At 39.9% G+C, this 16,468-nt stretch overlaps 2 protein-coding genes across 2 annotated transcripts in view; both read right to left on the reverse strand.

Moving 5' to 3' along the window:
- Positions 1-3,603, reverse strand: LOC113964493 (general transcription factor IIE subunit 1-like). The gene is made up of 4 exons (XM_027676847.1): positions 3,087-3,603; positions 1,574-1,775; positions 787-1,007; positions 1-392 (listed from the first exon to the last, which is right to left on the reverse strand). Exons 1-4 carry the CDS (start codon positions 3,550-3,552, stop codon positions 1-3), a joined length of 1,281 nt encoding a protein of 426 aa, XP_027532648.1. The 5' UTR covers positions 3,553-3,603.
- A 9,073-nt stretch (positions 3,604-12,676) lies between these two features.
- Positions 12,677-16,468, reverse strand: part of ASAH1 (N-acylsphingosine amidohydrolase 1) — an 18,187-nt gene continuing 14,395 nt past the window's right edge. Inside the window, exons 13-14 of the mRNA XM_027676534.1 lie at positions 15,999-16,055; positions 12,677-15,340 (exon numbers count right to left, since the gene is read on the reverse strand). Of these exons, the coding sequence (XP_027532335.1) occupies positions 15,251-15,340; positions 15,999-16,055 (147 nt within the window). The 3' untranslated portion in view covers positions 12,677-15,250. The remainder of the gene's footprint in view (positions 15,341-15,998; positions 16,056-16,468) is intronic.

Here is a 16,468-nt window from a genome sequence, read left to right on the forward strand (position 1 = left end):
TTACTGAAAGACAGACCTAAACATTTCTTGTCCTACTTTTATATAAGCTTCTCTCTCTTCTTTTGTCATAAGAGAGACAAGCTCTGGGTTTTCACTGACTTCACCATATGCACGTGGTTGTCCAGCTACGATTAAAATAGGACCTAGAGTTTCCTGTTCCTCTTGTTCAGAGTTGCTGCCTGCTGCTTTCATTCCTGCTCCTCTTGAGCACTTGGCATCCTCTTCAAACTCGCTACTATCACTACCTGATTCATGTAGTTTGCTTTGGACAACAGGAGCCTGATGTGTGCTAGATGACGACTTCAATTCATGGATCAGAAGAGTCTTGAGGATTTCATTGTTGTTGACAGTTTCTTTAACAGTTTCTTCAATTTCTTTAGAAGCATTTACTCCTAATACACAATACTAAGTATTAGAGGGGGTCAATAGCTTACAGTTACCACAGACATCCTACATAGATGACTTTTTCTACTCTGGATCTTTTCTACCTACACTAGAATTCTATTGAAAGTACAGACATTTCCAAGAGCTTCCCACTGTAAAGATTACCACTAATGTTATTGCATGGTTAGAGCCAGAAGCTTCAGGACCTGGTATGTGACCTCTGGCTTTAGGAATACTACCCCAATCAGTCTAAAGGCTAGTTTTTAGAAACTATGATAACCACTAGTGCAGAATTGAAGCATTATTCTATCTTCTAAACCAAGCTCACTACATTTTTAGTAGGAAGGCTATATTTAAATGCACTAAGGCTGATGAATTTATTTGCTAATGCTTAAAACTTACCACTGTTGTTGGTGGCTATTGTTGCTCCTTCCATGGTGCTCTGTGACAACCAGATAGGTTGCTCTGTAGTTGTTTTTTCTCTTTTCTTTTTGCGCTTTGAGTCTTGGACATCAATAACTACATTTTGGGTGTACGTAATGCTGAAAGAGGAACTTCTGTATGCCCGTTTTTCAGGGCAGCTGCAGGATTCCAGCGCACTCGAGCCCAACTTCTGATCAAAGCTAAATGGATTTTCACATTTTGAACAGGTAAAATTCAAGGAAGAACACTCTCAGTTCTCATTAAAAAACAACAACAAAAACCAAGAAAACCCAAACCAACAAACAACAACCTCAAACAAACAAAAAGAACCCCAAAAACATGTTTTGTCAGCAGACTAACAAGTGCTCTGGATTAAAACAATTTGCATTCCCTGTTACCTCATCTCAGAGGCAAGTGGTTCTGAACCATTGATTTTTGCAAGGTTTTTTCAGTAGTGCATCTCAAGATGAAGCACACTGAGAGAGAAACGTTACTTTCTCACAGAAAGAGCTATAAACACTAGCTGAAGGAGAAATCTGGAAAATAAATCACTTAAAATAAAAAAGATAGCAAAAATAAAAATATAAATGCATAGCAATAATTTAGAATGCCTTAGATATTACAGACTTCTTCGTTAAACAGCAGACTACAGAAAGAACAGAATGGAGTACAAAGTAGGCTGCAACTTAAGTATTTCAAAGATTTTACAACTGGAAAGTTGTTGGGGTTTGCAGTGATCAGAAGTTCTAGAGGGTTATGTTTATACCTTTCTGATAATTCTGGTATTTCTGTTGGCTGAGGCTCCAGCAAGTCATATGGCAGAACAATATCTTCAGTCTCACGCAGTAGGACAAAGACAGGTTCCATCTGCTCATTGAACTTCGCTAACAAGGTTCGAGCATCATGCTTCGGAAACGCTGAGGCATCTTCCTCTACTTCAGTGTTGCAGTAAGTGCAGTGGAAAGTCTCTGTAACATTTTGCAAATTGGAAATTCTCATGTTCATAGGATGCAAAAAGATCAGCAGTACTTTGCTAAGCAGTCCACAGCCTGGACAGGAACCAAAACATTGCAGCTTTATTCGTTTGTTCACATTAACTAGGTGAACTCATTTTTACAGGCAAACTTGAGACAAACTGATATTCAGACACTTTCTATGCAAGAGGAAATGTCTCAGGAGAGAAGTTTACTAGACATGGACTATCATCAGATAGTAAAGTTTATTTTTTTCTTCTTGGATCTCATCTCAGTTCTTAATGTAAGAAAAAAAAGACATTTGCAAGCACAAATAGCATCTGGTTTTAGTTCAAAGTAATTTAGAGTCAAGGCATATGCTAAAACCCTATATTTATGTCTTCAGGAAAAACAAAAAAAACCCCAACTTTAAGCTTATTCTATTAAAATATATCACCAGCCTCAATGTTTGCATTTCAGTAACTCAACCGAGTCCCTCCATTTAGAAGAAAGGGATGCTAACTGGCAGTACACTAATTTCACCATTGACATTTCAGTTTAGTCATATAAAGTTTATTCTCCCTGGCTCTGACATCCTTTGCAGATACCATGACCCAAATGTCAGCACAGTAGCTGCACTTAATGTATTGTACTATAATGCCATTTTAACTCATTTTGAAAGCGTACTCTCTATTTAGTTATTTTCATTTTAGAGAAGAAAAACCCACAAGCTCTGACACCATTTCTATTGTGGATGTGTCATGTTGACCTGGGAGGAGCCTGAACTTCCAGCCCAGGAGTGACAGAACTCCTACTGCTGAGCTGCAAGACACTTATTACAGTAGGTGATTGCAAACAGTTTTATCCATCTTGTCCCACTCTTCCATCAGAAGAGCTGAACACACCAATGCACTACCTAACACACTCAAACTAGAGTACTGAACACACAAATGGATTAACTAACACACAGCAGGGTAAAGCCAGTACTGTGTTCTTATTCCCATATGAGGGAATGGGACTCACAAGACTTGAATGAGTAATCTTAAACCAGGTTAAAAGTCTTATTAAAAGCAAAGCTGAGGCCTGGAATCTGATTCCCAACCCCAGCTCATATATTCAAGATTATTCTTCCTTTTACTTGGCCTGTACAGCATTTTCTCTGCCACTGACATCCCAGCTTCTTGTGTCCCAGACCTTTGTCCACCAGCAAACAAGAAGCATATCCTAACAAACATGCTTTTATTGCAAAGTTTGCCTAGGAGACAGTTTTGTGTTATCAGAGTTATTCTCCAAGATAACAGCAAATAAACAATATAAGTAATATACCTGTAAATGCATCAAAGAGCTGATTGACTTCAAGGTCTGTGTAAGTGCTAGAGCAAGATGGACATATAAAAGAGGACCTGGTAGTTGAATCCCGCTCATCCGCTTCTATTTTCCGGCGCACATGATCTAGTTTGTATTTTACCACATCCACCAGCACCTTGTAATTGATGTAATAGTAATTGTGCCTTGTGCTCTTCCCACTAGGCCCCGTTTCAACTCTCATACGCATTTTCACCAGCTTGTCTGCCTTGAGCATGTTGAGGACAGTACGCAGCTGTTTACGTTCATACTTGAGCAGCTGTAACAAGTCATCCTCTTTCACACAGGAGTAGTGGATCAGTATATCGAGGGCCAGGGCGTACTCTACACCATAGAAACCACGCACTACATACTTGGCCAGACGCTTTAGGGCTGCCGGGACCTCTGTGATAACGTTTTGCTCCTCCATCAGGAACTGAACCACCATCAGAATGAGAAGTACTGTATAACAAACAGAAGGGAGGGGAGCTGCAGTGAACCTTTCTTAGTCCTCACAGGCAGGAATAAAGCATGTCATTTGCTGTGCTACGCTTTTGCAAGAATCTTCACTGAATAGATTAATGTAAAATCCTTAACCTGCACCTGAGGATTGGGAAGGTATCAATAGATATCAAAGACTGCCTAAACTTGAAGTACAATGACAACACCCGAAATATCCATGTCCTCTTGTGTAAAAATTCACAGAAGATATCTAGGAAAATAGGTTACAGAAAGCTCATAATAATCCTCCTTACAGAATACAGCACAGTTAACTGGCATGTCTAGGTCTGCCTGAAGTATCTGTTTGCACTCACATCCAGACAGTTAAGAGCTGAAGTAAAAGTAAAGCCTTCAAAAATAAAGCTCAGGACAAGAAATCTTTAGCTTAGTTCATAACAACATGTGAAACAGACAAAACTGTATCTGCCTTTGTAGCAAAGCCACAAGAAGTGTTTGAGCACCTGTTCAGGGATTTTTCTGCTGGCTGCTGTGGTCAGACAAAGGCCTTGCAAAGCTGGGGCACAGGACGCTCCAACTTATCTGGCCCTCACTCAGCACAGAGTGTTTGGGGTACCTTATTTTCCTCTTTAGTGCTCTTCTGCCCTATAGAAGAAGGGCTTCTGGCCATAACCAATTCCTAATCCCATTAACTGGAATGTAACTAATTTTCAGCAATCCAACTGTCATAACTGTTTCTTATTTGTAAGGAGTGGAGGGAGAAGGAAAAAATGAATTGAGGTATGTTTCAATAAAGCTACATCCCAATTCCCTCATTTGAGGCAAGGGAATACATTACTATTTGATGTTGCAGCCTCTAGCCAGACTGCTTTGCAGAGAGCCATGCAACATGCAGCCAAATAGTGCTGGTCAGAAGGTGTGCTGGTAGCAGGATGGCATGTTATGGCATGGTACATTGCCAGGCCTGGCACCCACTGCAGGTGGTGGTAAAGCAATTGCTTGAGCCCAGGTGATTTGCATATCGCTACACAGAGCTTCCAGGAAACCAGTGGCTTATACTTAGCAGTAAGGAAGGATAGACAGTGTCCTCAGCCAGCTCCAGCACCAGAGATGAGGAGCATGGCTTTGAGCTTCCTCAGGGAAGTGCTCTGGAGAGCACTGAGCCTTGTCCTACCACACCATGGGCAAAGAGCCCTGTGGCCACCAGTACAGGGCCAAAGGACAGCAGCCATCACATAATGCTGTAACTCAGCCCAGCCCCACTGAGGAGTGTCAAGTGCAGCCCCAGCACCTCTGTTGGAAGTGGTGCCACTCACGTACATTGGTCTGGGCTAACATCTCAGACAGGGCCAGGGTGCCCTCTGTCTGGGTCAGTGTCACATGAACTCCAGTTGGATTGTGGCACTGTTAAACAAAAGAACAAAACCATTTCTGCATCTAGTCCTTGGCTAATACGGGCAGAATGCTGACTGTTAAAGGACTTGTATTAGGCACAGGTCTCATGACTGTTTCTTCTTACCCTAAGTCAAATACAGAATTAAATTATTTCAAAGGGAGTGTGATAAGTAGATAACATCATTAAGGAAGAAGTAGGACCTGAAGTGTAAGCGTGAGGTTTGCTGACCTATCAATTCTCTGGATGACTCCTTATCTCAACTTGTCCTGCCTACTTATACTTGTGTCTCTAAAGCAAGCACTACTCTGAAGTGCTTCCCAGCACCTTGATGTTAAAAGCTTGTTAGGAACCGTCTTATAACCATGTCATGGAAAGAAAAAAAAAAACAAATTCACAGAATTCCCACAAAACCCAGAAAAACACAAAACCCCCCACTACAGTCACACAACAGAACCTCACCTCCCCCCCACCATGCATAAACACCTATTTTAAATATCATGAACACATCCTGGGAGACAAGGGAGAAGCCTTTTTCCAGAACAAATCCATAGAACCCACTGCTCATTTGCAGGGGAATTTTAGATATGCAAGCCTCTGATTCAATGGAAAAGGAGATGCCTTTTACAAAAATGACTGAATTCAACCTGAATAACAGACATTCATGGAAAACACAAACTCCTCAAGAAATTTTCCTTTAAGCTGCAAAAGAATCAAAATTGTATTTATTTTATAAAAAAACCTACATAAAATCAAAGGGGGGAGCTTTCTCTACTGTGCTCTGCTATATTTGAAATTTTATTTCTCCACTCCACTTTGAAAAAACCTCTCCCATCTTACAAACACCAAATCTGAAGTCTTGCAGTTCAGGAAAACTATGGATTTTTAAAAGTTGTTGTGTAGTTTTGAGTTGACAGAGAGCATTTCTCTTTTAAGAGAAGCTGGAGACCACCTCTACTAAAGAAAGAAGGAGGAGGTGTAGTAGCTGTTTGCAGAGAGAAGGTCTTTAAACAGAAATCTGCTGTGCAGCTCAGCTACAGTCTATGTTAAGGAGACAGGTATTTTACTACTCATGTAGATTTCTTTCCCTTTTTTTTTCCCCAGCTGATGGCATGTATGGACAAGATATTCTAGAAGTCACAGTCTAACTTCATCTGCTTTTAAAGTACTTATTTTTTATGAGCATAGGAGCTACCTTTTTATTACATTGACTATTTTTAAAATTATTCAGTAATTTAGATGTTTGAGTGGCCCTTCTGCTTATAGTTAATATGGAGCTATTATAGTCTTTATCAAAGAGAAAAAGGCTATATAAAATGCAATACCTTGTTTGCCCCACAAGCAGAAACTGCCTTTAGGATCCCCTTTCTTGCTTTGGGAAACCTACACAGAGTTGCTGCTTGTGCCAGCAGGAAACTATTAAAAGCAGAATTTCAAGTTAAGAGGCATCACAATGAGCAAGTTCTGCAAGGTTTCTCCGAAGCCACATGCTTAATTAACATTTTCTTTGAGCTGAGTGAGAAGACTAAGTACCCATCTCACAATTTAAAAGGCACTAAACCAGAAAGATATAGTAGCATTTTATCAGACTTCATATTACCATATCACTTGCAAATCAGTTAAAAGCCTTATCATTACCTCTCTTGTATGGGCAGAAAACTTCAGACTGATATTGCAGAAAAATTGCTCCTTTCTTAAGAGCCCAAAGCAACTGCAAAACAAGCTTAAGTATTTCCCAGCCTTTTCCTAGACCTATCTGTGATAAGCCCTAATCATCACCCAGCTGGTGCAAGAGTCCCCAGATCACATTTCATTAGCAACTAAATGAGTTCAGCCTTACATACATTGCGTCACAATAAAGTTATAAATCTTATTGCTCAATGAAACCCACCTACAACAGGCAAGGACTCAACATGTAGTGAGTGCAATCTTTGATTAGTGTTTTCATTAGCATAACTTTAGAAGACTAAAAGTAACATCATAATTAACTCTTTTTGTTGTTGTTGCAAACCAAGTATTTAGTATAGATAATTTACATATTTTGCTTAGAAGCTTTCAGAACCAAACCAAACTGGAAACTAATATCTTAAAAGGAAAAATATGGGATTTATATGTTGAATAGTTTCTGTATTTCTACCTATTAATTATTTTAGGTGGTTTATGTCTTCAAAAGGAAACAAAGACGATTTTTTCACTGTACTTCTCTGGAAGATGAAGTTATGGATACTAATATTCTATGGGTTAGACATCTGTGTTTAAAAACAATGTTGAAATAAAGTTGCCAAACACTGTACAGTCCAGGGTTAAAATACTAAATTCTATTAGGACTGCAATCATCACATTCCATCTCCAATCTCTGCCTCTTTCAGATTTTTCTATATATATGGGCAGTGGAGGCTGGTGTTTTGTAGAGATGTGACTTACATCTCCTTGGTAACACGTTGCAGCATGCAGTGTGCTTTTGTTACACTCTGTATTGCTGAAACTCTGACTCTGGCTTACCTGGCACATGGGTCCATGGAGAGACCCCAGGTATGGGTTTTTGTCTGCACAGGACAGGTTGTGGGACTGGCATTTATAAGGTCACTACAGAAGTCAGTGCCTCAGAAATAGTGGATACCAGAAAAAAATTCCTCATATTTTAGCAGCTGTATCAGGAATTTAGGTTTGAAAACATTTGTAAGGTTTGAGACTGCTACTTAGAAAGTGCAAGAAGTGACTGTAAAAAAAATTCATGAGATTACCTCTGCTCTTGCTTGTGATTTATAGTAGCAGGGATTGGTTTCATGCCTTATTGTGGGAAAACCCTGCTGCTGCTCTTTTTTTGTTCCATTGATAAGAAACCATTTGGGAGATACTTAGAGCTGAGAAGTATAATTGGCATGAACCTTCAACTATAAATTTAAAATGTCCACACAGGTAAAATTAAACAGATATACTTCATTCCATATTGTGGTTCTCGAGCATGCTCCTTTGTTGTCATGTTACACTGGAAAACGCAGAGGAGCAAGACTACTTGCTGGTACCTGTTGGGTTTAGTCTGTGGGAAGTGTTTACAATAAATAATACCCGTGGGTTTCCTCACCGACTGTTTTGAACAGGGAAAGTGTCGCGTAACCTCACTGCTGTTACTCCTGTTACAGCCCTCGGCCTGTGTGTGGAAGTGTGGAACCAAATCACAACAAAACACGAAACAGCTTTCTAAATTAAGGAGCGTGATGGTGTGGCTGGTAACAGTGCTTTCAGAAACAGGAAATGGCAGTCCCCCTGTGCAGGCTGTGGCTGACAATTCCAGGGTTGTTCGGCAGGCACAGCCAACCCCCACGTAGCAGAGGTGCTGGCTCAGCTCTGCATGCTCAGAGCAGGAGTGAAAACTGCCAAGCCAACAAAAAGAAAAAAGTAAAATGTGGTCTGAGAAGGCATTTCAGACTGCAGGTAGCCCTGGCACCAAGGGCCGTGGGAAGCAGGATTTGTGCCAGTATGTTGTTGTGAAGTTGTGTAATAGAGACATTATTGAAAGTGGGAGCTTGAGACGGGGATAGGCATAGTCACCTGGCTCAGTTTCAAACCCATTTGGGTGGCTGGGATGTTTATCTGGAATGGTGTGGGCATGCACTGACTGCACTTGTAGGCTACTTGATAAAAAGAAAGCAGATAATCAAATGAGCAGTCTCGGGAGAAATAAATATAGAGTCTGATTAGAGGTTGAAGGCAAAAATTAGTGGGTCGCTGTTTTGGGGAGGAAAGGTATTATGAAGATCCTCACAGAGCAAATGTGGTGTGCTTGGCCCACTGGCAGAGCAGGGGCTGGTGTAGAAGGCCTGATGGGAAGTTGTGATGCACACCTTGAGTAAATGGGATCTGTGTTAAGTTTCTTTATTGTCCTCTCTGGGCTTAACATCTGCTGCCCTTTCTCGGACAGACAGGTGGAAGCTATGTTCTGCTGTATATTACATTCATCTCATCAACTGATACCCAGCCCTCAGTTTAAAAAATAAAATCTCTAGCTTGTAAATTCAAGCACTACAAAATAAAAAACCACCAGGATTATATTAAGAACCTGTATGTAACCTGCTGCCCTGTGCACATAGGGCTCTTAATCACATAGTGACCTCTCCTCTTCTTCCCCGTGCTGGCCCTTTCAAGAAGTCTCTGCCTCAGCTAACATGGGAGGTGTCCATGTTCAGCACTCAGCATGTGGCCCTGAGCCCTGCTTATTTTATGAACCATCCAAACCTTGCATTGAAATGATTCATTTTCTTATCAATTTCCCTATGGTGCTCTCCCTGCACTGCTTACTTCCATGAACCTTTAAGGCCTGCTAGGATCAAACTAAATCAACTTTGTTTGAGGGCTTTAGACTTTTTGCATTAGTTTAGGTTTTTGTCTTCCTGATATTGAGAAAGATCAGAGAATATTGTGCTTGTGTTACATATGGAGCTCTGAGGTACAGAGTTCGAAATGAAGATTACTGTATAATTTTGAGAGCCTGTACTGAGAGGTAAAATATTAGGATTCACTTTACAGTACTGTATATGATTGCAGCATAGCTCCCTCTGTCTTGATTGCCTTTGTGATCAGGACTTCCAAAATACAACCCCTGGTATCACAGACTGGGCACCAGCCAGACACCACAATCTACTGGTTTGCCTGGGCAGCACGTGGCAGAACTGGGGTGAGAATTTACTTGTCCTAGTAGGTACTGAGACCTGCCTGGTCTGTAACACCACCCTTTCTTTTGCAAGGCATTATCTTATTTACTGTCTTGAAAACTGGAACAAAGCAGAAGCCTTTCACCTTTGTTATGCCATCCTCATTCATCACAGGAACACAGCCTGTCCTATGCAGTGAGTGAAACAAGGGATCTCTGTAAAAGGAATTTTGGGATCATACAAAGAGACAGTATCTGATTCAAAAAGGAAGGGGAATGAGTGGCTCCTATGCTTCTTGGCTTCTGGCTACTTCACTGCCTTAGTATATTTCTAATGCAACTTATCTTGCTTGTAAATCTGAAGAACAGTTGCTTGAGATAATATCTATTTTTAATTTCAATATTCTTTTCTTACAGCATCAGTTTAGAGCTACTGTCTCTCAGCATAATTTGAAAAAAAATCTTGCTGCAGATGGGGAGGCACATTTTCGCTCAGGTTTCAGCTGACAGGAAAGGAAGGGTCAGCAGAGGAGCATACTGCAGTTGATGGATCTTCATAGCCTGCCACTACTGTGTCTTCCTGTTCTGTTTTACTTCTCTTTCGTCTGACACTTTGGCTCTTGCTTCTCTCTCTCTTTTTTTTCCTTCTCTGTTTTCTCCTCTTCATCCCATCACTTCTATTTTCCCACCTGGTTCACGCAGAAGGTTCATGGAGCTGGACACGGCTGTCTTAACAGGGGATAGTGCATGTACACCTCTTGCAGGAATGCAGATGTAACATTCTGGGAACTAAGTTGATGCAAATTATATGTAACTACCCAAAGGTTTAAATACTGGTATAATGCAGATAGTGAGTGTAGCCTGAGAAAAGACTATGTCTAATTCAAACTCCTCCAGGTACCTGAATTAAAGTTGTGCTTTGAAAACATGATGGCAATGCAGCACTTTGTATTTCAGTAAGAACAATATTTTTTTTTCTGTAGTAAAGAAAATTAGATCACAAAGAGGGAAAAGCCTAGGGATGAATTTTTTTCTACATTGTGTATCTGCCGAATAGAGACAGCTTAGCAAGAATAAAAGAAAGACAAAGACTAACAGTGGAAAACCTTAAAGCAAACCTTATGACTGGAGTTACCTTCAGTGCAGAATCCCCAACAGAGGAGGTGTTACTACTGGAATCCTTCTATTGCTCATGCATAACCCTTGAGCTAGGAGAACAAACTTTGCAAAACAAATTAGACTGAGATTGTCCCATATGCAATTAATGTAATTCAGAGCTGATTCACCACAGATCAGAAAATGTCCTGAGTACAGTGCTTCTTGGTATGTAAACAGGCTAAGTCCTTTATAATTATTGTCCTCTCTTCTGAGACAGCGTGTGGGAGCAGACATGGTTACAAAAGACCTTTGATTCCACAAATTATGATCCTCTGAAAAACTCGTAAGCAGATCTAGAGGGAACAACTGCATGGTCTGCTTGCTTCTTGATCACAGACTTTGGTCAATGGGTATGTTGTGTTTCCAGACTCTCATGACAGTCAAGGCAGCTTCTTATAAAATGCATAAGTATCTGGAGTTTTCTTCCCAAGGCAAACTGTGGCTTCTGCCACTGCTTTGATTGAGCATTACTCCTTCTGGCTCATCTTGTTCTTCTGGTGCAAAGGATGAGAGGTTTCACTGCTCAGAGAACTTGGGTGTGCCTTTCTCACCAATTCTGGTCCTCCAAAAGGAGAAGAGTACATCTGATGCCACAAGCAGGTAATTTGCCTGCTGTTGCCACTAAGATGAAATCCAAGCTATTTAGCTTCTTCTTTCTTTTAGCTTTCTTTCTCCTTACACCTGTAACCTAAAGAGCTGGCTGTGTGGAAGTGGAATGCGTGCTTGTGCTGGGAGGAAAAAGTATTTCACTGATAGCTGTGGATCCTGCCTAAAGCTCTCAACTGCTTCCTGCTTGTCCACTCTCCATCATACCTTCTCAATCCAGTGAAAGTCTTTTATTTACTCTTGCTGCTTTCCTTGCAGATACTTGCCAGGACATCCATGAGCACTGCTCTGGAGTTTTGCTTCTAAGCAAAGCCTTAACATGCAACTTACTCTAATGCAAACTCATTTGCATATGTGTACCAGAACTACTGCTTGATTTTGATAAGATTCAAATTTCTGGATTCTCCTGTCCTCATTAGCTGCAAAAATTTTGGTTTTTAGCATGGGAGATGCCATTCTTTCTTCCTTTTAAATGATATGGAGCTTCACTGCATGGATTCCTGAAACTATAGAGGTGTAAAATTTTCTTGGCAAACTGACATATTTTTTTGCATTTAAATGCCAATGCCCAAACAATAATTTATCTTTCCTGTTATACCTTAATCGAGTTTACAGTAAACTGGATTAACTCTTTCTATTTACATCTGCTAAAAGCTAAAACATTGTGGCTGCTTTTCCTAGAACTACACTATGCAGCAGTAACAAAAAAGTACGTTTGTCTTCTTGCTTACATATGCAGGTTTGTTTTTTTTGAAACCATTTGATAAATATGTGGAGTTTTTCACAACAGAACTAGGAAAACTGTGTGAATCTCTTATGTAAACTTAAAGAGAAAAACATATATGGCTGCTTACTTGACCTGGGGAAAAAAAAACTAAAAAAAAGTAATCAGACCACCCTCCTTGTGTTTGTGAGGTACCTCAACTATGTGTACAGCAAATTAATATGAAGAAACACACCCATTTTCATTATTTGTGTCTTTCTCTTTAAAAAAAAGGCAATTAAATGGAATCCCAACGTTGCAAGTAGCTGCAAACATTTCTTCAGTGAAACAGTCTTAGCTTCCATCACAGTGCCTAGGGCAGCAGTAGCAGGGGGAAGGCAGTAAACTGACATTAAAAATAGTTGTAACAAGAGCAAAGAAATCTGTAACAAGAGCAAATTAAGCTTTTTGTCTGGCTTTAGAAAACCTTCAGAACAAGTGCTTTCAGAGTTGACAGATGAAGGTTAAATCAATAAGCAATTAATCACATTCATCACTTTTTGTATATTAAGGCAGACACAGTAATACATAGTTGTTGGGGGTTTTGTTTTTAAACAGCTTTGTTTATTTTAGTCAATAGCAGGCATAGGCATTCAGGCTCCGGACAGACATTCCTGGGATTTAGCTGTGCTTTTGCAATTACAAAGCAATTTCCAGCATAGAAATGTGGATTTGTCTTGCACAAGGGACATACCAAAAGATTATTAGTTAATGACTGTAAATAGTCTACACTGCCTTGCTCTACAGATGCTAAAGTGGGACAGGACTAATTAAGCACGTAAACTTATTTTTAAATTACGAAGTAATTTGATTATGGCTGTTACACAACTTCATTCCAAATAAATCTGAACAACCCCCTACCAGGTTAAGGTCTGCACTCAGAAGCATATGATGTGTTCTCCACAGTACAGACTATAACATCGGACTTGGTTTAACTGTTTTATATGAATCAAGTGTCCCAGGAGCTGCATTTCACACATGCATTTTTCCCTAATCAAATCATGCTGCTGTGTTAATTTTGCTTTACATAGGTTCAATATTCAAAATTGAGATTAAAAATGGACTCTGGTAGTACAGTCATGCTAACACACTTCCGCTTGCATACTTCAGTTAAAAAAAATTAGATGTACTAGACTGGCCCTTTTTAACATCAGTTTACATAGGGGGATGTTGATTTGTGTGTGCTTTCAACGTGTCATTGTCTTACACCCCTCTGAATTGCTTCTTGCTGTGCTACTACAAGCATTGTTCTAAGGCCTAGAATATCAGTGCTTCATTTTCTTCAACCAGAAGCCATGTTTCTTTATCAGCAGCTACTTGCCAAATAGTATTCCTGTTGTCCCTGCTTCTTCCAATGCTGATGGAAGGAGAACCTCTAATGAGAACAGAGTTTGCAGTAAGGTGTAACCTGGCTACTGAAACAAGGAATGATGAAAGGTTGTCTTTTAACCATAGAATACCAGGCTGGAAGGGACCTCAATAATAATCTGGTCCAACCTTTTTGTCAAAAGCAACAGTCTAGACAAGATGCCCCAGCACCCTGTCCAGCAGACTCTTGAATGTACTGATGTCGGGGAATCCACCATTTCCCTGGGGAGATTATTATGGACAATCACTTGTTCTCCCTTCTGTAGATTTCTTAAATTTGTAATTATGGGGGAAAAAAAGTTGTAATACCCTTTAGTGTTTGGAGCAGGAAGTTGTAGTATCCTGTGTTCTCAGCTTCTGCACTACACTAATACTGTTCTGCATATCCCATTGTGACTGGATGTCATGAACTTGCAGGTTTTAATCGGAGTGCCTTATGCAATACTGTCAGCAGACACCAAAGACAGAGCTAACACTTTCCTTACACCAACGGCAACTTAAAATTCCTGGATCAGTGGGACTATGAATAGCAGCTCTTTCCTAGGGTGGTTAAGGAAAGATTACAAGGGAACTACCATATATACCAGCCCCTAAGCCTACTCTCCAGTGTCTTCTCTTTGCGTGTAACAAAACACAAGAGTTGGCACTGGAAACTAGTGCCAGCAATGCAGCCAGTGACACAGATGAAAATATTGCTTCCTTATCTGCTTCCTAGGGTATTAGGGTGCTACTACTTCTATTTCTAAATGACCTTTACTTTCTTAATTTGTATTCTGGACAATGGTGCAGCCTGACCTGGCTTCCCTTCCCCACTTTCCAAAAAAACAACCAAACAAACTAAATCCTTCCAAAGCAACCCAATTAACCTATTACGGTAATAACTTTAACTATCAGTTTAAGGAACAAATCAGTTTTTCAGACACTGTTAAAATCAGTCTATTTAGAAGTGAAAGCCCTTTATGCCACGTGATATGTAACGTGCACAGTGACTTACACTGAAGTATGAAATCAGTGCATGTGTATTTTGGTCAAAGAAAGTAGTTCTTCTTTATTGTATTAGTATTTATTTTTTTTTGAGAACAGAAAATTCTGTATTAAAAAAAATAATTTGTTAACAGGCCAAGAAAGAGCTTCAGCAAAAGAGCTTTAAATCAGTGGCAAGACATTTTTGGCTCAGATCTCATTTTAGATATTTCCCCAAGACCTTGTTTTTGTGACTAAACATGACACTTGCTAGGTTATTTTATAACAGGGCATATCAGACATATCCTCATATTAGACCAGATGCAATTCATCTTAAGTGCTTACAAAAGAATAACAGAACTGTATTGACCCAGATGGTCTTCTTGTACCCAATTCTTTTTCATGCTTGGTAGGTGCCATTTTAACTTGTGTGCTTTAGAAGTATTTTAATCTAAATAAACCAAACCAAACAACAAAAATTAACAAACCCACAACCAACAACAAAACAAGAATACTGTCAAGACTGAAGAGATCTAGAGCTAACTGCTGAACTCATTTGGCAGAAATGGCTGAAATCACACCAGACACTCATTAGAATACATTTCTTGTCAGCAGTACTGCTGTTAGAAAGCAAGGAAGTCCGCTGTGAAAAAGGGTCCTTCATTGTTAGAAGCTCATTGACATTTCTATATAGCCATTAGATTTCTGAAGAACGGAGTTAGACTGATGAATCTCTTTCCAGAAATATTCAGACAAGCAGCTTCCAACATAGGAAAGGTACAGGACTACCAGGGACTACAGGGATCTGGGCATTCCCGCAGGTAAGTCTCTGCATGACCATTATACACCTCCATCAGCGTTGTGCACACAGTCAGCTAATAGGCAGTGGGAGGAAGAAAAAAGAAAAAAATCCTCATTACAGGAACTAGTGAAAACCTGTCTCTGATATCAGCTGAACAGTTCAACTAAAATGAGCATTTACCTTCTTTAGTCAAGAACATGCAAGTATAAATTGCTTGTGTTCTCAGTCAAGAATGCTGCCTCCACTGAACATAGTAACTAAACTTTATAATCCAAAACCTCTTTTCACTCCTTCCTTCAGTCTTTTTTTATTCTAAACATCAAAACTGCAAGTTCAGACTAAAACATCTTCTGTTGCAAGATGAATGTGCCTGTAGTATGCCCAAACCATGAGGTATATTAACTTGTTTCATGCTAATTACAAAGGCATATATCACAGATTAATTCAGATTAGAAGGGTGCTCACAATGTCTGTAGAGCAACTGCTGCCTCAAACCAGAGCCAGCTATGAGGAAAGGGCTCAGGCTACCCAGAGTTTTAAAGCTGTAGGGAAAATTGCTATTCCAGCAATTACCTTTTGCATTTACAAAGTAATGTGAAATTTGTTTTGGTTTTGCATCCATGTTTCCCCTAAAAAAACCCCTGAATGTATTGCTGTGACCTGCTCTTAGACGTACAGTAATTAGTGGTCTGCCCCGCACTCTAAACTTTCTGCAAAAATAGGAGCGTTACCTTATTGAGGACAGGCTTTGTGGAGAGAACATCATAAATTGCTGGTAAGGAGAGGTTCTGAAAGAAAATTACACACTGATGTTAAGGAACGTTATCCTATTAGTGTAAATGCTGAAAACAGTAACTTTTTTACAGCTCAATTACATAACAAGATATAGCTATAAGAGCACATGATACCCATACACCTTGAGATCAGAAGAATGTAGGCTGCAAAAACTTGAGCAGACCAGATCTCAGTAGAGCATGGGACACTGGACTATATTTGCTGCCTGACAGTGTGTGTTTGAATTTCACTGATGTAAAACTGCCCAGGAAACACTGAAAGTCTTTCTCAAAGTATCTCCAGGTTTATCCCCTGCATATGCAGCTGCTGAAAATACTTGCAGGAAACGTGCCTAGACAAAGAGAAAGCCCAAAACTGGGGAAAAAAAAAGAAAAAAAAAGAAAAAAAAAAGAAAAAAAAAGAAAAA

This window comes from Neopelma chrysocephalum, unplaced genomic scaffold (genome assembly GCF_003984885.1).
Source record: "Neopelma chrysocephalum unplaced genomic scaffold, ASM398488v2 Primary Assembly neopelma1_42, whole genome shotgun sequence".
Lineage (NCBI taxonomy): Eukaryota > Metazoa > Chordata > Aves > Passeriformes > Pipridae > Neopelma > Neopelma chrysocephalum.

Coding starts and splice junctions, on each gene's coding strand:
- LOC113964493 (XM_027676847.1), bottom strand. CDS start 3,552: ATGGTGGTTCAGTTCCTGATGGAGGAGCAAAACGTTATCACAGAGGTC. Junction 1,776..3,086: donor GCTCTTTGATGCATTTACAG/GTATATTACTTA, acceptor AAAATGTTACAG/AGACTTTCCACTGCACTTAC. Junction 1,008..1,573: donor ATACCAGAATTATCAGAAAG/GTATAAACATAA, acceptor AAATCCATTTAG/CTTTGATCAGAAGTTGGGCT.